Source organism: Orcinus orca, chromosome 16 (assembly GCF_937001465.1).
Source record: "Orcinus orca chromosome 16, mOrcOrc1.1, whole genome shotgun sequence".
In the NCBI taxonomy this organism is placed as follows: Eukaryota; Metazoa; Chordata; class Mammalia; order Artiodactyla; family Delphinidae; genus Orcinus; species Orcinus orca.
The window spans coordinates 62458111-62479731 of NC_064574.1; the positions used below are offsets into that span (position 1 = coordinate 62458111).

At 49.6% G+C, this 21621-nt stretch overlaps 1 protein-coding gene across 5 annotated transcripts in view; it reads left to right on the forward strand.

Annotated features, from left to right (window-relative positions):
* ABCC1 (ATP binding cassette subfamily C member 1) overlaps positions 1-21621 on the forward strand; it is a 133700-nt gene that overhangs the window by 82829 nt on the left and 29250 nt on the right. For all 5 annotated transcript variants that reach the window (XR_007472257.1, XM_049699592.1, XM_049699594.1 and 2 more), the window contains 7 exons: positions 2010-2156; positions 3743-3830; positions 6546-6621; positions 8858-8984; positions 11785-11961; positions 13865-14032; positions 15756-15939. Coding sequence is in view for 4 of the 5 variants with exons in the window: in XM_049699592.1 (XP_049555549.1) it covers positions 2010-2156; positions 3743-3830; positions 6546-6621; positions 8858-8984; positions 11785-11961; positions 13865-14032; positions 15756-15939 (967 nt within the window). In the remaining variant the exon portion in view is untranslated. The remainder of the gene's footprint in view (positions 1-2009; positions 2157-3742; positions 3831-6545; positions 6622-8857; positions 8985-11784; positions 11962-13864; positions 14033-15755; positions 15940-21621) is intronic.

Genomic DNA, 21621 nt, shown 5'->3' on the forward strand with positions numbered 1-21621 from the left:
GTGGCCTCTGTGTCTGACTCCTTTTACTTAGCATCATGTTTTCTGGGTTCGTCCATGTCGTAGTGGGCGTCAGCACTTCATTCCTTTTTATGGCTGAATACTGTTCCTCTACGTGGATGTGTTTAGAGAGTTTTGAGTGAGGAGAATCTCTGGCTAAGAGGCAAGTACGTCATCACTACCTGGAGGAGGGGACCTGTGTGTGCAGCCATCCCAGGGATCAGGTGTCAGTGGCTTTTTGAGCATCTAACTTCCCTCCTGGCCAAGGATCCTGGAAAATTTCTGTGTCTCCCCTCAGGGTCACCTCGCTCGTTAATGTCAGAACCAGAACAGGAACCAGCTCTGCTTTCCAGTACCTTGTTCTTGGGAACCAGTTAATAGACTCTTCGGAAAAATAGTCCAAGGAGTTTGGACCAAGTCCTGAAACAAGAAATAAAACAGCCACCATCTACTGCATTTTACTGTGCCCCAGGCACAGGGCTAAGCACTCTGCACAAGTGCCTGATTCCTTGCTGCCAGAAGCCCTGCGAATACGTATCATGACCCCCATTTTATAGACGGAAAAACAGAGGCTCCATTGGAGAGCTGAGGTGACATCACAGCTCAGGGTCACCCAGCTGATAAACAGGCAGAGCTTATGGATTTAATTTTTAAGATGTAGGACCTTTTAATAGGTAGGAAAGAAATGAGGCAGCTGAGACCCTGAAAATACCCTGGACCGCATCCACACCAGAATCTTGGCCACTCCGCCATCTCCTGATTGCCGGACATCTGCCCTGAGCTCAAGAATGAGGTCCCAGGCAGTTTGTTTCCCCTAGGGAAAGCCTTTAGTGGCTCTTGGCGCCTGGGACTAGCATGGGGTAGAGACTTTTGCCCATCTGCTGGGGTGCACGGTTTTCCAGGTTGCTTTGGTGGTGTATACCAGGTGATCTCAGGGGGGATGTTATTAGCCTCCTCCGGCAACACCTGGCCCTGCTCGGGGGCCAACAGGTGGGCGGGGCATGGAGATCCACCTGTTGATCTTTTCCCTCCTAAGCCACGCAGCCCAGCCTTGGATTATTCAGGGGTCCTTCCTTTTTCCTGGCGAGGGAAGTGAAGTGCTGCTGTCTCAAACAACCGAACCCAAATTCCGATTGCCTGAGAATTGAAATCCCAAGCCCCACTGCAAGGCTTAAGGCAGGTCTGACTTTGTGGGGAAGGGAGTAGCCTTTGGGGGACCTTTGGCTGTTTGTTTTCCTTTTTTTTTCTTTCTTTCTTTTTTTTTTTTTTTTTGAAAACCTATGTTCCTTTCCTGGGGATATAAGACCCTATACTCTAAGCTGGAAGGAGCTTTCAACAGTAGCACGAATCCTCCACATCCATTTCACTGATGAGATGTCGGAGGCATGGGGAGAGGAGGTGACTTACGTGAGGTCTCGGTGCTCCTATGTGCCTGGGGTCATTCTAGGCCCTGAGGATACAGCCGTGTACAAAAGTCCTTGCCTTTGTGGAGTTTGCATTTCATACTGCAGGAGACAGACAATAAACACCTATAATCTTACAATGTAAGGTAGTGATAGGTGTTATGAAGAAAAATAAACCAAGATAAAAGGATGGAGGGAAGTAGCAGGGCTGTTTTGGGTAGGGCAGCCTCTTGGAACGGGAAGAGGGAGTAACCAGGCCACTGTCTGGATAGGAAGGTCATTTCAGGCAGAGGGAACTGCAAGAACAAAGATCCGGAGGTGGGATCATGCTTGGTGATGTTGAGGGACTCTGAGAATGCCATCCGGTGTCCCATGGAGAATGTTGGTGGGAATGGCCCGGACTTCTGGCTTCTGGTCATTGGTTTACCCAGTTCGTTCTCTGGGTGTTTAGTGAGTGCCTCCTGTGTGCTAGACACTGTTCGGGCATTTCTGCTGCCTCCAGAGGCCAGTCGTCAGCCCCTGCAGCTCACACCAGGAGGCTGGAGCAACTTCCCTGGGCGCGTGTCACTGCTTCTGTGACTGGGACTCTGACTTGGCCTCTGCTTGCAGGTGGCCTTGTGCACGTTTGCCGTCTACGTGACCATCGACAAGAACAACATCCTGGATGCCCAGAAGGCCTTCGTGTCCTTGGCCTTGTTCAACATCCTTCGCTTCCCCCTGAATATTCTCCCCATGGTCATCAGCAGCATCGTGCAGGTACAGGCAAGGCTGGGGAACTTCAGAGAGGGGGTCTCTTGGGGAAACAAAGCAAAAGGGCATGAAAATCCCCCTGGATGCAGCTCCCTCTGTGCAACCCATCCCACTGTGGCCGGGGGGCTTATCAAGGCCCAGACTAGTGGCCTTCGTGCTTTTTTGGTCCTGCCCCAAAGAGAGACATACGTTTTACTTCTCGGTGCACACTCGAGTGTATGAAACAAGTTATTGCAGCTAGGCTGTCCTAAGCTCTGCAAGATTCTTTCTGAAACATTCGATCCTCTTCTATTCTGATCGAGTCTGTTCCACCGTGCCCTACGTTATCCTGTTCTGTTTCTTCAAAAAATGCAGCTTTTGATCCACTAAATTGGTTTTGCAACCCATTCACAGGCCTTGGCTCACCATTTGAAAAACCCCAGCTGGCCCGCCTAGAATACCCCCAGTCCCTGCAGTGGTTCTGTAACGAGAGGGAACCGCTCAGTCGCACTTGCACCATCTGAAACTCCTGCACTTTGCTGCCGACAGCATTTGTCACACTCTTCTCCCTAGCCTTGCACGTTTTCCTGTGAAAACCCTTTTCTTAGCCACATAGACAAATTAAGATTAAGATTTGGTTGTACAAGCCCTGGTCAAGGTTTTTTTTTTAAAAAATAAGCCAGTAAAACCCCTTCTTATTACGAACAATTTCAAATATACACAGAAGTGGAGCGAATAGCACGAGAATGCTGTGTGCCTGTCACGCAGAGTCAACATTTTGCCACAGTTACTTTGTCTAATCGTTTTTCTGTCTTCCTTCTTCCCTTCATTACTTTCTCTCTTTGCTGAAGAATTTTAAAGCAAATCACAGACCTCTTGGCATTTCACCCATAAATACTTAAGCACAAATTTCTTCTTACATAAGTATAACACCATTATCATACCTAACAAAATTAACAGTAATCTCTTAATACCCAGTTCATATTAAAATTTTTTGGATTATCTCAGAAATGTCCTTACCATTGGGCTGTTTGAATCAGAACCTTTGCTTTTTTAAAAAATTTATTTTTGTAAAACCATAATTCACATTGTGTTCAACGTGTGCAATGTGGTGATTGGATCCATGGATATGTTGCTATACAGTTATCGCCATAGCGTCAGCTACACTCCTGTCACGTGCCACAATTATCATTTCTTTTTTTGTGTGGGGGAACCATTAAGTTCTAGTCTCTTAGCAACTTTGAAGTTTATTATACAGTGTTGTTGGCCATAACCACCATGCCATGCATTCGATCTCCAGGACACGTTTATCTCCGAGTCGCAAGTTTGTCTTAAACGGGGCCATTGCCTTTGGTTGTTTCTTAGGTCCCTTGTCAGCTACGATAGTCCCCCGCTGTCTTTTTTAATACTGGTTGTAGGCTTTTAAAGGAAAGCAAACAAGAACCAAAACCCTTTTTGTTTTTTATTCTAAGGTGTGGCACTGCAGCACCTTCAGAAATAAGGGAGGATGTGGGCCCCTCTGCACCCAGAGGAAACCACTGTAAGTTAGCCTCGGTCTGTTTTGTAGAGACGTTTTTCAAAATAACTACACCTTGTCGTTGCTTTCTGTGTAGGCGAGTGTCTCCCTCAAGCGCCTCAGGATCTTCCTCTCCCACGAGGAGCTGGAACCCGACAGCATCCAGCGATGGCCCATCAAAGACGGTGTGTCCTAGGAGAGTGGGCGGGCGCAGGATCTTACCTAGTCTTCCCAGGAGGGTGAACTTGCACTTCTGTTATCTTGCTTTCTTGCTGAGAGGCAGCCTCCCTGGGAGAGGTTCACCCCTGAGGGCCGGGTTCCAGGGCCTGGGCTTTGATTCCATACTGGGCAGATGGACGGGCAAATCAAGGATGTTGGAGATTGACCAGCCCCCTACCCCCACTAGCTGTGCAGCCTTGGGAAGGTCACTTCAGTGCTCTGAGCCTCACTTTCCCCACCTGGGCAATGGAAATGCAGGTGCCTTTCTTTGGCTGGGTGTTACATGGATTTTTATTGGTAGGTTTGTTTATTTTATAGCTTATTAATTTATCCTTTCCTAGTCAACCCCCCTAAGCAGGGATTTCCAGGCACTTAATAATAAATATTAATAGCACTAATGGTAGTGACCACTTTTGCTGAAATGACACTCCCGCCACGCACGTCCCGTCCTGAGGACATCACTGTACTCCCCGTCCGTTGCTCACTGCAGCTCAAGGAGAGGGGCCCCCACCTACAGATGAGAAGACTCATCTGGGTAACTTGCACGGCCAATAAGTAGAGTCAGGATTCACACTTGCAGCCCGTCAGCAGAATCTGTGCTCTCACCCACCGTAGAACATCTCTGCACTGAGATTTATTGAGCACCTACTATGTGACAGTCATTGTTCTAAGGACTCTCTGTTTTGCATAATGTTCTCATCACAGCCCTGTGAGGTTGATCCCATTATCAGTCCCATTTTACAGACGAGGAAAGTGAGGCACAGAGAAGTTAAGTAACTTGCCTGTGGTTCTCCAGCTAGGAAGTGGCAGCACGGGGATTTGAACCCACACAGTCTGGCTCCCGAGCCCAGTAGATATGGTCAGGAGAATGAATGTGTGTATATGTTGGTAATAATGTGTGAGCGGTGCCTGGCACCTAGCAGGCATTCAGATGTCCTCAGTGACGTGAAAACACCCAGCACAGTGCCCGCCAAACAAAGATCACGGTGGTTGTCCCTTCACCAGTATGTGTGAGAGGCGATCGGCCTGGGGGCAGGGTTCCTCAGCCTCAGTACCACCGACATTTGGGGCAAGATCACTTTGCTGCGGGGGCGTCCTGTGCATTATAGGATGTTGAGCAGCACCCCTGGCCTCTACCCACTATATACCAGTAGCACCCGCCCCAGTTTTGGCAACTAAAAGTGTCCCCAGACATCGTGTTCCTCGGGGGTCAAAGTCACCCTGAGTTGAGAACCACTGCTTGCTGGAATCTCCCTCCCGATGTCCCTGGCCCGTGGTGGTCCAGTTTCTGTTGTGTGAGGACCGAGTCACTCCCCCCTTCTCACACACACACACACATACACACACACATACAGAGATGTGAACACACGCACGCACGCACGCACGCACACATGATGTGGAATGATGCCATCTACCAGGGTCAAATTTCCCTGCATAACACAGGTCTGAAATTGGGGGCAGCCGAGGAGGTTTCGAGCTCTTGACGTTGCTCACAGCTCACTACAGGAGTCACACTGGAAAACCCCTGGGCCTCAGCCCAGGCCTCAGCCCCACTTCCTGCCCTGACGGCAGTCTCCCGGGCGGTTTGACTTTATGTTTACCCACATTCTCTGGGTGCCAGGCGGGGCCCCCTTTGCAGCTCCGGGCCATGTCTTGCAGCCTCTAGCTTGACCGACTCAAGTGGCTTTTCTTAAATTCCTTTAATAGCACCTTCCAGCTTCCTCCTTGTTTTCTGTTTCAGGGGGGTGATGGGGGAGGGGGAGGTTAAATTAGGTTAACCAGTAACTTCCTCTCTCCACAGTTTTTGTTTCTCTGATGGGTGGGGGAATTTATTTCTTCATTGGACAACTTGAAAACACCCCCATCTTTTCTCTAGATGGTTTTAAGTTGGCTCATAATTGAGTCAAAAGTTGTTTTTGTAAGTGAGGGGCGTGGAGTAAAAAGAAAATAAGGGGAGCGAAAGTAGATGAAGGCAGAGGTGCGAGAATCACAGAGGGTCCATACAACGCAGGCTTCGTCTTAAGCACCCTCCCTCCCCTCCTCTGCCGCGATTCCCGACTTCCTGTTCCATCCCTGAGTTTGCACAGTTTACAGTGGCCTGTGTTTTAGGAAGACTGGCTTGCTGTGATGTGAGCAGGGTGGCTGGAGGGAGTGGGGGAGGGGGGGGATGCAGGGAGGTGAGTTAGGAGGCTGCCCTGAAATCCAGGAGTTTCAGGGCAAAGGACCCCGCTTTGAACATAAAGGAGGGGCCCCAGAGGTGTAGTGAGGGCCCTGGGCCAGCCCAAGCTGATGGACAGGCATCTGCATGAGGGCACTGCTTGTGCCCCGTGACCTTGGCTGCTTTTCGACTCACCCAGCCAGAGCTGCCGGAACCTCCCAAGACTGAGTGAGGGAGGCCCCCAGGGGTCCCCCGACCTTTCCAGATGGTGCAGCCTCCTATCTTTCAAAGGCAGAGCCCTCTCGCGGTTTCCTGCTGCTCTCTGGGTCTGAGGCCGCCTCCAGAGCTGCTGGTTGAAGTTCTTTAGAAACGGTGACTGATGTAACCAGATACTGCCTAGCGTGAGTGGCTAGCAGCTGGAGTTGAACCACTTGATGAGGAAAAGCAAACAGTAAGAGCCTGCTGTTCACGCTCAGGCCGTGGCTTCATCTACGCCTGACATACTGTCTCTGGTGCTTTCCAGCTGGGGCCACAAACAGCATCACTGTGAAGAATGCCACGTTCACTTGGGCCAGGAGCGACCCTCCCACGCTGCATGGGTAAGTGGGACGTGGAGAAAGCCACGGGGCTCTGGGCAAACACAAGTTTGAATTCCAGCTGCGCTCCAGCTCTGTTACCGTGAATAGGTCACTGCCTTTCTGAGCCTTAGTTTGGCTCGTCCGTCAGATAGATCCAGTCACACCTGCTTGGCCTTCAGGGAGAAGCAGCTGAGAGTGTGCCTGGCTCAGAGAGTTCCCTCAGACTGTATGTGACAAACCTTGTACAGATAGCGGATAGGTTTAGGCAACAAAGGGAAATTTCTGGTTCACGTAACTGAGAAGGTTCCCTTTCAGGGACATGGATCCAGGGGCTCAGACAATGCCATCATGACTCTCTCCATCTTGTCTTTGTTCCCCTTCCATCTGTGCTGCTTCCTTTTCAGACGTCCTCTCCCCTCGTGATCCAGATGGCCCCCATTGACTCTAAGTGTCCCTCCTACCTCATCAGGAGACCCACTTGCCTCTTATTGGCCCAAGTTGGGTTATATGCCCCTCCCTGAGCCAGTCACTGTGCCAGAAGAGACTGAGTGCACTGATTGGCCAGGCTGGGTCTGAGGTTGTGATGCCACCACTGGTGACAGGAAGGCTTGGGTCAGCTGAAAAGAGTTCTCGTCCACTCACGTTTGCTATCAGGATGGGTTGTTCTCCATCCTCTCCAAGGTCCCCCAGCTGCCTGGCTTACCCTTTCTCACACCATTTCCACATCTGGGACCCTGCCCACCCCGGTCCTTATTTTTCCAAATCACAGGATCCAGGGAATTGACCTGATTCCCTGGGTAACTTGTCAATTGCCTCTGATTTCTTTCTGACCGGAGGCCTTGCCCAGGGGCTCTTTTAAGCCTCCTTAAGGAGTCCCCCAAACACAGGGCCACATGGGACATTTTTAGGGGCCAGGTTTATCCTCCATGCCCCTAAATAATTGCTCCCTTAACTGGGTAGCCAAATTACTGCTGTATTTTATCTGGGGACGTGGGGAGGGGCAAGGGTCAAACTCTCCAGAGAAAAGAATCTGTGTTAACACCTCCCTTGATGGGACTGGTTGTTTAGGAAGTTCTTTCTTGTGTCTAACTTAACTTCTGCCTGCTTCAATTTTAGCTTTTCTCTCTAGTCCTGCTTCACAACTAAATAGTCTGTACCTGTGCCCCCATCCCTGCCTCCATCCTTCCAGTCTCAAAGACCTTACCTTCTTGTTTCAGTCACCCTTCCTCACCCCTTGAATCCCCTGCAAATTTCTCCATCCAAACCTTTTTTCTCCTCAGCCTATAAAATATTCCTGTCTCGCCTGGACGATCACAAGAGCTGCCTCACTGGGCTTCCTGTTCTGTTCTGCCCCCTTAATCCATTCCCCTCCCGGCACAGAACAAAACAATCAGTGTGACCATGCAACAGGTACACAAGAATTAGACAATGGCAGCAAAATCCATCAGCCTTTCCACCAGTATGTTGAAATCATAATAGCAGCGGCTGGAAGGCAGCCAATAGCCAATGTAGGTGAACCCAAGGAGGCCCTGGACGTACCCGCTCTTCCCCGGGTGGGTGGAATCCCAGCTCCGACTTTGCTGTCCACGTTGGAGGGGCCAGTCTTTCTGGCAGTGTTGAGCCTGTTTTATTGTACTTCGATTACTGTTATCTGCCATAGGGCAATTTCTGTAGAGACGTGTTTCTGAAACTCAGATTCACCCCCTGCATGGCTCCCAGCTGGGAAGCGTGTCCTCTGAGGCCCTCTTCGGTCTGGCTGCCACCCACCCACCTCTTCAGGATTGGCCTTACTTTCCCTGCCTCATCTTGTGTCATCGACGTGTCCACCCCTGATCACGCCTGTGATTTCACACCCATGGGCCTTTCCTCAGGCTGTCCCCTGGGTCTGGGGCACGCTCACTCTTCCTCCAGTGTTGGTTTTGGGGTGTCCTCTCCCTTGGGCATCTGCATCACGCCCCCAGGCAAAGCTGATCCCCTCTGCTCGGCCCCCTTATAGTGGCTCAGCCCCTCAGGTCTGTCCCGCAGGATCTTTTCTAAGATGCAGGTGCATCCCAGCACCTGTCATGGGCCTCAGGCCCAGAGGCCTCTGAGACAGTTCCCTGAGCTAAGCTCATCGTAGATGCGGCGGGAGGAGTTTCCAGACCTCAGAGGCTCGCGACAGCCCTGCCTTCTGTCTCTCTCTCCACTCAGGGGTCCATCCAGCTTGGGCGGGCCAAGCACCCCCAGCTGAGCCCCAGGGTGTGTCGTGTCGTTTCAGCATCACTTTCTCCATTCCGGAAGGTTCCCTGGTGGCCGTGGTGGGCCAGGTGGGCTGTGGGAAGTCGTCTCTGCTCTCAGCGCTCTTGGCTGAGATGGACAAGGTGGAGGGACACGTGGCTATCAAGGTAGGAGGCCTGGGTGGGGGTGGGGTAACTAATGGCCAAGGGGGAGGCCAAGGGCAACATTGTGTTCTCTTTTATGACGACCTTGTTAAGTGGGAACAGCTTCATCCTTTCTCCTCTTCTCTGTGCCATCCTAGGAGGCAAGATTGTGGTGTCATTTATTTCCTGCTGTGTCTCAGCACCCAGAATAGTGCCCGGCATGTCGTGGGCACTCGATAAGCATTTCTTGGGGGGTGGTCTGCAGCAAACTCAAACTCATCTTGCAGGATATTTGGGGAATAAAGAGTCCTGGGCTCAAACAAGCTTGGGAAATACTGCATATTCTGATTCCCTCCCTCCTGGAGACTTATAAGAAACATTAATAAAGTAAAGGCTCTGAGAAGTCCTGCAAGGAGAAAAAACCTATTTAACTTTGGTTAATCCAGCGTGTCCCAGACACATTTGTCTGCATCTTTTGGTTGTCTGTGTAGCAACTCCTTAAATCCCTAAAATTACTGTCTCCTGGAATCTGCTTTTGGGGATGCTGGTTTGTGCCATTGTTTTCATTTCAGAGCAAAATCCTTTGCTGATTATATGATGCCCTTGAGCCTAGTGTGCCTTAGAGAAAGCGTATATTACAATAGTTGGGTCCAGACTAATGACATTTAGCCCTTGTTTTAAGAAATGATCTGTCATTACTTTCAAATATACATTATAAAGTAAGATTAATGGGCAATGTGAGCTAGGTTAATGGAAGAAAATTCCAAATCACGGTGGGATCCACATTGCGTTCTGTTTCACTAACCCCGGGTTTCCACAACTGCAGCCCTATTGATATGTCAGGCCAGGTAATCTCTGCTGTGGAGGCTGTCATGTGCATTGTAGGATGTTTAGCAACATCCCTGACCACTACCCACTAGATGCCAGTGGCAGCCCCAAGTTGTGACAGCCAAAAGTGTCTCTAGACATTGTCAGATGTCCCCTGGGGGACAAAATTGCCCCCAGGAGAGAACCACTGTTTTCAAGTAAAAACGCTTTAAATACAAAGATATGATGGCTCTAAAAAGTGAGGGTGCTTGAGTATTTGGTTTGATAAGGTTATAGATTTATTTGTGACTGGTTATTTTGCCTTGGTAAGGGGAGTGTTAGAAATGTGTGTAAAACGTTTATTTTTTTCTAAATATTTTAGTTGGTAGGGCTTGTGCATACTGTGTCTGAATTATCTGTGGGCTGTACAGTGAGGCTTTGTGATAGTTTGGCCCCTTTAAGTTAGGAGACTGGAGTCAGCAATTTGGTTATTTATCTCAGAATGAAGGAGAAGAGTTGGGTTACCTGGGTTCCATTCCCAACCTTGTCCTCCTAGAATCCCTTTTTGCCTTTCCAGTGAAGCCCATACTCCTCACTAGGACCACCAGCCCCCCTGCCTTCCCCTGCCTCCCAGCTCATTCCTGCCTGTCTTCCCCTCACAGCGTGTTCCTGTCACACCAGGCTTCTTGTTCCTTGAACTTGGCGAGTTCCACTCATCTCCAGGCCTTTGCATGTGCTGTTCCTCCGACTGAAATGCTCTTCCCTCTTCTCTTGATCAGACCAAATTATTTTCACCTGTCAGTGCTTGTTTAAAATTTTTTTTCAATTACTAAAATATGTAAAACAAGTGCCCTCCCCCTAGCCTTTATTCTTGTGCCACTTTTGACACTTGATATTATGTGGAAATAAAGACTTTAGAAATGGACAATTTTTATACAGACATCCTTGGTTAAATTTCATCAAGGAAATTTCCTCAAGGACTGATGTCTCAAACTAAGTCTCCCTTTTTATTTTATTTAAAATTTTTTTAAAATTTATTTTTGGCTGCACTGGGTCTTCTTTGCTGCACGCGGGCTTTCTCTAGTTGCAGCAAGCGGGGGCTACTCTTCATTGCGGTGCACGGGCTTCTCATTGTGGTGGCTTCTCTTGTTGCGGAGCACAGGCCCTAGAGTGCATGGGCTTCAGTAGTTGCAGCGCGTGGGCTCAGTAGTTGTGGCGCACGGGCTTAGTTGCTCTGCGGCATGTGGGATCTTCCCAGACTACTGCTCGAACCCGTGTCCCCTGCATTGGCAGGTGGATTCTTAACCACTGTGCCACCAGGGAAGTCCCTAAGTCTCCCTTTTTTAAAAAAAATGTATTATTTTTTAATTGATGTACAGTTGATTTACAATGTTGTGTTAGTTTCTGGTGTACAGCAAAGTGACTCAGCTGTATGTGTATATATACACTCTTTTTCAGGTTCTTTTCCATTATAGGTTAAGTCTCCCTTTTTAAAGGACTTCTTAAAATTCTCATATTTTTCTCTCTTAGCATTTACCACAACAATAATCAAACCATTTTCTTTTATCATTCAGGTACTTCCCATTCTTGGGAGTTAGGAGGTTTTTGTTTATTTTAAAATTTATTTTATTTTTAATTTCTTTTTCAATTTTTTAAATTGAAGTATAGTTGATGTACAATATTTTATAAGTTACAGGTGTACAGTATAGTGGAGCTAAGTGTTTTGTTCGCTGCTGTACGCACTCAGTGAATAGTTACTAAACATGTAAGTGTAATCTCATCAACGAGGATTTCAGCTCTCGAACTCCTAATGTTGGGGCTAGTGATTGACCTAGTATGGGCTCTGGTCCCAGCCCTGGTGACTGTAGTCCTTTGGGACTCGGCTTCCCTCTTGTTAAAACCATAGATATGATGAAAATGTCTTGTGAAGCAGGGCCCTCCTGGTGGGTGGGTAGGCCGGCTGCTGTCTTGTTCACCAAGTCTGTCGGTCTTGCTGCCTTCTCCGCTTTCCTCCTAGGGTTCAGTGGCCTACGTCCCCCAGCAGGCCTGGATTCAGAATGTTTCTCTCCGAGAAAACATCCTTTTTGGACGCCAGCTACAGGAACGGTATTATAAGGCTGTGATAGAAGCCTGTGCCCTCCTCCCAGACCTGGAAATCCTGCCCAGTGGGGACCGGACAGAGATTGGTGAGAAGGTCAGTAGGCTTCAGCATGGCCCCTGTATCAGTCAGCTATTGCTGTGTAACAACTACAAAATCTGAATGGCTTATGATGTTAAACACTTACTCTCCTATTTATGGGTGAGTCGACTGTGACTGGTGACCCAGGCTGGGCTCAGCTGGGTGGCTCTGCTCCATGTTGCCGGCCAGCTGATCCTGGCTCCAGGCTGTGGGTTGGCTCAGGTCTGCCCCACGTGGCTTCTTGCTAGGGCCTAGGTGAGGGAGCAGCAGCTCCATGGGGGGGAAGCTCTTCTAATGGCGGCAGCAGAAGCCCAAGAGAACAACAACAAAAAAATGTGATGTCCCTTAAAGCACACTGTCCTTTCTACCCACAAAGCAAATCACTTGGTTGAGCCCAAAGACAAGGGACCAGGAAGTGCACTCTACCTTTGCAGTCATGTGACTTTGTCACATGACCAAGGGCACTATACAGAGAAGAGGGGTGTCAGTGATTCAAATGTCCACAGTTCCTTTCAAAACTGTGATAACGGTAAAAATAATACAATAGCTAACACTTACTGAGTAATTACTATGAGCCAGGCACTGTGCTAAACATTTTATACGTATTTTGTCCTTACAGCAAGCCACGAGATGGGATTTACTGTTAACCCTATGTAATGGTTGAGGAAAAGGAGGCCAAAAGACTTGCCTGAGCCCCTTCCCACCTCAGGGCCTTTGCATGTGCTTTCCCCTCTGCCTGGCTGGCTTGCTCGAGTGCCCCCTAGTGGTTACGTGGTGTGCGCTCGGGGAGTGTGAATGTTCTACAGCTGCACTGAAGAGCTTTCCCATCTTTGCTTTTAGTTACAAGCCAGTGGCTCCACCAGCTTTCCTAGTTGGTGAATGATTTCTTTTATTTGAGGGAAATCTGCAGCTCCTTGGAAAGAAAAAACAAATTACTAGGGTTTTCTGGGTTTTTAAGTAGAAAAGGAGCCTGAGTTATTGCTAGTATAAGCAGAAAATAACTCAGTGAGAACTGAGTTTAAGGATACAAATGCATTTCCTGGAATCCAAGGGCTGGTATGTGGTGGGGCTCACAGGCAACCTGGGACAGGCAACCTGGTTTCTCCTCTGTCTTTTGTCTCTGCTTTTCTGCACAGCTTTGTCCCTTTTTTTCACAAGTGTCTGTTTCTGCCACTTGGAGACTCCTCACTTTCGCTGTTTAGGTCCCAGTACCAAATTCTGGAGGGAGAGGACGTGATTGGCTTAGTTTGGGTCTGGTGTCTGCCCTGGGCCAACAAGCTGTGGCCAGAGGGACCCTCAAAATGAACCTGGCTACCAGGACCCCACCTCAGAGCATGGAGAGGGTGGGCATCTCTTGGGAGAGGGGCTGGGCAGTTAGCCCATGTCCACTTTGATTCCAGCCAGATATGGAAGTCATGCTGGGTTATCTGTTGCAGGAGGGCTGTGTGGGCCATGCCCCCTGGTTCAAATTAGAAAATGGTGCCCTTCCTGCCGGCGAGTGAGACACAGGCTGGATTGCAGCACCCCCAGGGCACAGCCTGCCTTGACTGTGTGGCTTCACCAGTGAGTGATCCAGAGTGAGAACCAGACTCCAAGATCAGGAGCCCTCCCTGTAGCCAGCGCTGTCTGGTGCCACCGGCCTCCCTTTCCCAACTGTGCCGAGTACCCTGCTCAGCAGTGCCCGGAGGCTCAGGTTTTCTCTTTGCCTGTTTTACATTTGAGGCCGAACCCCCTGCCGGCACTTGAACCCACGTCGGTGCAGGTGTGATCTCACGCCGTTGCCACCTGCTCCATCCGTGGGTGGCGGGTGCAGCCCTGAAGGGCCTACGGCCGCCGTCTCCTACATCCCGAGCAGGTGGCCCCCTCTGTCTGTCTCTGCTTCCCAGGAGGCCCACCCTTCTAACGTGTCTCTCCCCAGGGCGTGAACCTGTCTGGCGGCCAGAAGCAACGCGTGAGCCTGGCCCGGGCCGTGTATTGCGACTCCGACATCTACCTCTTTGACGATCCCCTCTCGGCAGTGGACGCCCACGTGGGGAAGCACATATTTGAAAACGTGGTTGGCCCCAAGGGGATGCTGAAGAACAAGGTACCTGCTGCACGTGTGGCTTGGGGTCTGGGTCTGGCCGTCGCTCTTTGGTCAAGTCGCAGTGTGTCCCCTTTGGGATACCTTAACTTAACTGGACTCGAGAACATGTTTCTAATCCTTCCCTTGGCAGCCTTCCCGGGACAGCCTTCTTGCTCTTGTCTTTATAGGCGGACGTCCTCGGCACTGACTGGAAGTCATTGCCTCCACTTGGCCAAAAGAAGCCTCTCTTCCTGATTAAATAACGGGGGGTGGCTTCGCAGAGGGAAATCCCACCCCAAGATCCCCTGTCAGCAGGGAGGCCGCTTTCCCTTCCCTGCTGAGATGGCCATGGGCTGAGGGACAGAGGTTTGAGCAGGAAAACTGCCACCACACCTTAACGTGACAGGAAACGGTTCCTTTCCTCTTTTATTACTTTTTAATTTATTTGTTTAGGGGAATTATAGGAGAGGCAGGTTAACTGGCTCTTCTTCCCCCTCCCCCATTAACAAAGTAAGACATGCCCGTGGGAAAAATGTAGCAAATTCAGAAAACCACGGAGGAGAAAAACAAAAGCAGTTATGCATAATCCCCCCACTTGGAGATTTTTTGTATTTCTTTCCAGTCTTTTTGCTGTGTATATAAGCTTTTTAATAGGATTATCACATCATGCCTAGATATAGTAAACCTCATGCCACTTAACGTGTTATAAGCATTCCCATGCACACCACAAAAATTCTGTATAATTTTTAAATATTAAAAAAAATTTTTTTGCTGTTGTCAAAGTAACATATGTCCATAGTAACAAAACCAGAGAGTATGAGAGCATATGTAAAGTTAAAAAAATGATTCTCCCTCATCCTGCAGCCCTAGCTCCTCTGTGGAAAGCAGGGGCCAGCAAATCTGGCCTGCTGCCTGTTTCTTGGGCAGCCCACTAGCTAAGAATGGTCTTTACGTTTTTTAACTGCTTGGAGAAAACCTGAAGAAAAATATTTTGTGACAGGAAAATTGCATTAAACTTACATATCAGCTTCCATAAATAAAGCGTTATTGGATCACAGCCAGCCCATCTGTTTATGTCTTGTGTATGGCTGCCTTCAGACCTGGCAGCGACCAGAGGGCCCATAAAGCTGAAAATATTTACCATTTGACCATTTAAGAAAAAGTTTGCCAACTTGTGTAAACAGTTTGATGAACATCCTCCCAAACTTTGAGATAGTTAGATAAAATGTATACACATGTACAAAACTCTGTACTCTTTTCGGGGAGGGAGAAACTTGAAAAAAATTCAGCTACTGCCTGCACATTTTTTGTAGCAGTGTCATTCTTTTATTCATCTACACATGCATGGTTCCCTCCTTCCCTCTCCTCCAGATATTTGTTTAAAAATAACCTCCCCCATAACCCTTGTTAAAATTGCACCGCCCCTAGCTACCTCGATATCCCTTCCCCTTTGCTAATGTGTGCTCACCATCCAGCACAGTGTTTTACTTACGTTGGTCATTTCTCCCCCGACCCTGGAATCTGGGGCAGGAATCTTTGTTTCCCTCCCTGCTGCCCCCCCGACCCCAGCTCCCGGCCAATGCGTGTTGAATGAAAGCACGTGCGGATTGGAATGCTTCTGCACGCTTGCATCCCAGGCGCGTGTCCAACCTCAGAGTTGAGATCTGTGTCCAGGTGGGCGGAGGGGGGCAGGGAATTTCCCTCTCGCGTGCATGAGCTGATGTGGCCATGGCTCTGCCCGCAGACGCGGATCCTGGTCACGCACGGCATCAGCTACCTGCCCCAGGTGGATGTCATCATCGTCATGAGTGGTGGCAAGATCTCCGAGATGGGCTCCTACCAGGAGCTGCTGGCCCGGGACGGGGCCTTTGCCGAGTTCCTGCGCACTTACGCCAGCGCCGAGCAGGAGCAGGGGGAGCCCGACGACGGTAGGGCCGCGTGGGGCCCCGGCGCGGGTGGTGCCTTGTCCAGCCCCAGTTGTCCCCTGGAGGTTCCCACCAGCCACCCTAGCAGCTCATCAGGGCATCAGATGGGGGGTTGGGCCAGGCACCCTGAGGAACCATCTGGAAGGACTTTCTGGGCTGAATTGAGAGGGGGCCCCAGTGCTTTATAGCCGGGTCAGCAGAGCTGGACGCAAGTCCGCACACTTTTCTGCGATGAGGCTCTGTGCCTATTGAGTGTCAGGGTCTCGGTGGCAAAAATGGAGGTAGTGATAGTTACAGTCCTCCTGGCTCCCAAGAGGCTGTGAGAAGCCAATGGCATATGTGCCATAATCCAGAACAGATAGATGTGAGGGTCATGAGGCCATACGTGGTGGCAGAGCCTGCAGGCTGGAAGTTGGCAGGACCTGGCTTCAAACCCCAGCTGCTGCCCTTTCCAGCTGTGTGATGTCAGGCCGTTGTTGATAAAGCAGTGTAACAACAGAACCAACCTTCTGGCACTTGGTGAAGAATGCATGTGCTAGATTACTGGAGCCTTTGGCACGGTACCAATGACAGCTGCTGTTATTACTCCCCTGGGAAGCGTGCCCCTCTGATGTCCCCATGCACTTGGCATCTACCAGGTCCAGGTAGACCTGCCCGCTTCCCAGCCACCACACCCGCTCTGTCCTCCCAGGTCAGGACTCTGAGAGCAGGGATAGTCCCAGAGGTACGCTTTGAATTCTGGGCTGGGAGCTCATCCTGTCTTTATTTGAAGCAAATGGGGTGAGGCTTATGAGAATCCTGTTCTCTCTCTTATTCGTCGGTTTAAAATTCAGGAAATTGGTTGGTAGCCTTTCCAGGCTCCCCTGTGTTTATGTCAGATTGGCGTCTGGAATGGATCCTCTGCCGGTCCTCCTCGGAGCCTCGACCTGAGTTAATACGGAGAGGGAAGAGGTCACCTGATGCCTCTTCTGCTTTGGGTTCAGCTGTTGCTAAAAAGAGTGGAACTAAAGAGAGGTCACCTGTCCTACTCCGATCTCCCTCTTTCAGGAGCTAATTACAGACTCCCTGAGTGTCTGGGGTGTGTTTGTTACATACTTAGTCCCAAAACAGGTCTCAGCTTGGCTGTCCCCCAGGGTGGGGCTGCAGGACTGCCTCGTTGCACAACTCCTGTGGGCAGAGTTGTCATCGAGGTGTCTGTGATGTAAAGACACACAACAGTGAATGGTTGTTGACTACTTACTGGGGCTTCTGTCCTCAACAGGGGTTATCCTGTTGACTCCTCCTACCAGCTTTTCGTGAAAGAGGTAGGATGTGGTTCCCAGTTCACTGGTGAGGAAACTGAGGCTTAAAGAAGCTTGTCCCTTCTATGCCTGGGGCAGACGGGTCCCTGTCCCTGTGAATGGGGCCGATCACTAAGAAAGCTATTTACTATTCATTGATTTAGTCATTCAGTAGGTGTTTACTGAGCACCTAATACGTGTTAAGTGCTTGTATTATTTTCCTAGCGCTACTGTAACAGAGTACCATCAGCTGAGTAGCTTAAACAACAGAAATGCCTTTTCTTACAGATCTGGAGGCTGGAAGTCTGAGATCAAGGTGTCAGCAGGGTTGGTCCCTTCTGAGGGCTGTGAGGGTTCCATACCTGTACCCCAGCTTCTGGTGATTTGCTGGCAATCTCTGGCATTCCTTGCAGAAACATCACCTCAGTCCACCCTCATCTTCACATGGTGTTCTTCTCCTTGTGGTGTGTCTATCTCCAAATCTCCCCTTCTTATGAGGACACCAGTTATATAGGATTAGGGTCCATCCTCATGAGCTCACCTGAACTTATTACATCTACAAAGACTGTATGTCCACGTACAGTCACATTCCAAGATACTGGAGGTTAGGACTTCAGTATATGAATTTAGTTGGGTGGGGGGGAGTATAATTCAGCCCATAACAGTACCGTTCTAGGTTTTGAGGAGACAGAAGTGAACAAAATATAGGCAAATCCTGCCCTCGTGGAGCTCAGAATCTAGTGAGAGAGAAAGGCAGTAAGCAATCAGCAGATGAAGATGGTGTCATGCAGCATTAAGTGCTGTGAAGGAAAGCACGTAGGGTAATGGGCTGGGGAGTGATGGGGGTTCGGGCAACTCAGGCAGGGTGGTCAGGGAAGCCCTTTGTGGGGAACAGTGTTCTGACACGGAACAGCACAGGCCTCAGCCCGGCGTGAGCTTGGTCTGTTCAAGGAACAGAGAAGAGGCCAGTGTGGCCACACCGTGGTGGGCAAGGGACAGGGTGGGAGACGAGGCTGGCAGGGGGGTGGGTGGTTACCCTTCGGGGCCTTCAGAGTGAGGAGTTTGGGTTTTGTTCTCAGTGCAGCAGGAAGCCACTGAATGTCAGAAAGGGGAGCGCACACAGCAAGAGTGCACACTTCATTCCTCTGTGTTAGAGATTGCTGGAGTCCTCGTAGTTTTTTTGTTTTTTTGTTTTTTGTTTTTGTGGTACGCAGGCCTCTCACTATTGTGGTCTCTCCCGTTGCGGAGCACAGGCTCCGGGCGCGCAGGCTCAGCGGCCACGGCTCACGGGCCCAGCCGCTCCGCGGCATGTGGGATCTTCCCAGACCGGGGCACGAACCCGTGTCCCCTGCATCGGCAGGCGGACTCTCAACCACTGCGCCACCAGGGAAACCCTCTCTTTTGGTTTTTTTTGAAGTGTAATTTACCTGCAACGCTATGCTGGTTCCTGGTTCACAGTGCAGTGATTTGATATTTCTATACATCACAAAGTGACCGCCACTCAAGTCTGCTTTCTGTATAGATTTGTCTTACTCTGAACATTTCATATAAACAGAATTCTTTAACGTGGTCTTTTGTGCCTGGCTTCTCTCACTTAGCCTGATGTTTCCAAGGTCTGTCTGTGGTAGCTTGCATCAGCACTTCATTTCTTCTGATTGTTGAATTGTAGACACACAACATTTTATTTATTCATTCATCAGCTGACGAGCATTCGAGCTGTTTCCACTTTTTGTCTATTATGAATAGTGCTGCTACAAACCCTAGGGGTTTTAAAAGAAAAGTATTTTCTTTTGCCAGTGCAAGATAGCTGACGCTCCCTCCAGCATTTAAACTCTAGGTTGGAATGAGTTTCTACATGTTCATGCTCCTGTGGTTGGAAGGTTCTGCTGTAAGTCTAAGCTGCTTTCCTCTTGCTGCAGAGTCTCCTTCCTCAGATTGTCTCTTAGCCCAAGTCAAGCCAAGGTCACACGATGGGTGGTGGCAACTTCAAGATCACTGTATTTCACCGGCCTGCTTGGTGGGCTGCATGTAGGCAAAAATAACCCTCTATGCTTTCTAAAGTGACGTGTGTGGGTTTATCTGAATCTTTTTCCCAGAATGAGGTCTCTGTCTCCCCTTTCTATCCAGCTGAGCAGGGACTGTCCTTATATCTTGTTGAGTTTTTTCCCTTCCCTTCCGCCCCAGCCGCCCGCATATCCAAAGCAGGTTATGCAGAACATGGAATGCTGCCAGTAAAAAAAATAGTTTTGTGTGCACGTCAGCACTTAATTTAGTGGTGAAAATACCATCCACCACCCTAGCTCCACTGTGGGTTTATTTCCCCAATTCAGCCACCCATCCCCAAGCTGGACAGGTCACAGAGGTCTTCTGCCCATGGGTCTAAAAATCAAACGCCCTCCCCCCTTTCTTTCCACCTCTGTGGAGGGGCCCCAGCGATAAGGCTTGGCGTCAGGGTCCAGACTTGCTCAGCTGTAGTCAACTCTGAGTGCCAGTGACCTTGGATTTGTTTGAACCACATTTTTGGCTCCTTCTAAAGGGAAACTTTTGTTTCCTCATTGGATTAATCAGGTCTTTTTTAGAACACAAGTGTTCTGAAGGACAAGTGTCTGCTGTGAGGGGATTCTTTCTCCCTGGAACGGGGAATAGTAGCTAGGCTTGGGGTCGGGGGAGACTGACCCCTCCCCAGGGATATGCATGATCCTGTTTCTAGGAGACTTTCTGTTTGTTGGTTTTGGTTGCAAAGAGAGTTACAAAGTAGTTCGTTAACCTTGTACTTGGAAGGTATAGAACATTTTCATTTTCTCTGGTTTCTTTATTAGAAACCTAAAACCTAGAATGGTGGTTTTCAGTAGAGAACATTTGTGCCTCCCAGGGACACTTGGCAATGTCTGGAGACATGTTTGGTTGTCACAGTGTGGGTGGAGGGGGACACTCCTGGCATCTAGTCGGGAGAGAGCAGGGATGCTGCTAAACAACCTGCAGTGCACGGGGCAACCCCCTGTGTCCCCCAGGAACGGAGAATGACCCAGCCCACGATGTCAGTAGAGCCGAGGGTGTGAAATCCACTCTGCTTTGACTTCTCTCTGCCCAGGTTCTTCCCTTGTCATCTTGGGAGAAAGACTTTGATTCCAACGACCTGGCTGCTTTTCAGAACCTTACTCGAGACATCTCTCAACCTTGTCACTCATTTTTTTCCCTTTTTTCAGATTTTTTGGGGAATTTTTTTTTTACCTGATTATAAAATCACCATGTGCTCCGTGTAGACAATGGCAAAGTGTAGAAAAGCTCCAAGAACCAGCAAAAAAGAACATCCTTCTGCTCTTGCACTGCCCAGAGGGGAACTGCGTTGGCATTTGGCCCCTTTCCCACCTGTCTTTCTAGCCCAGGACCTTTTCCCTGAGAAGAGCAGGGTCCTAGGGCGTGCTTTTGTCATCAGTTCACCTGTCCCTCTTTTGTTTCTTAACGTCAGGCCCCAGGCACCTCCCCGTGTTGCAGAAGTCTGTTGTAAGCACCGAACAGCAGCTGGAGAGTCTGTCAGACAGATGGCACATTCCTCCCTGCTGTCCTCAGTGTCCGTGTTTCTTCCCCTTTTGAGTCTGAAGAACTTGCAGGGCCGAGGCGGGAGGATAGGGCTGGGTGATGTAGCCGATCGATTCCGTTTTTGGTCAAAAACCAGCCGTTGACTGTAAAGCAGTGACTTGAATTCTTCCCTCAAGGGGGAGGCTTGCCTGCTGGCTCTTGCCCAAGCTGAGTTCCAGAACCTTCTTGAGAATAAACAGCGAGCCTGCGAGGTGCCCGCCTTGAGGGTCAGTGGCTGGCTGAACACACGGCCCGGGCAGTGCTTAGGTATGTGGTTCAAGGGCTGGGGTGGCGCCTGGCTTACTAGTATCACAGGCCCGTCCCTGGTGCTTAGACGTACTCAAAGAAGAGTCATTGGGTTGCAAGTTTTATGTCTTTGCTTCTTAATTATTTTATAGCACCCTCCCTCTCCCAACCCCCCACCATTCGTATTTTCTCCTTCCCCTGCTTTATTTTTCTTTGTAGCATTTAACACTGCCTGACGGTATGTTCTGGATCTACTACTTGATCATTTCTTCTTCTCCCTTGGAATTTAAGCTCCATGAAGGTTTTCTTGGTCACCTCTGTATCCCCAGGGCTGAGAACAGTGCCTGGCACATAGTGGATACTCAGGAAATGTGTTAAATATGTGACTGAATGAGTTGCATCTTGATTGTTTAAGGCATGCCCTGCGTAACCATCGGACATTAACACATCTGTGTATATATCCCAGATTGGAAAGAGCCATGAGCTGGTATTGCCCATTTCTCTCAGGGCTGGTTTAGAAACCATCTTTGTGGGTTCAGGCTAGGAGGTGGCACCACTGTGGCCCATACTGTGCCCCTTC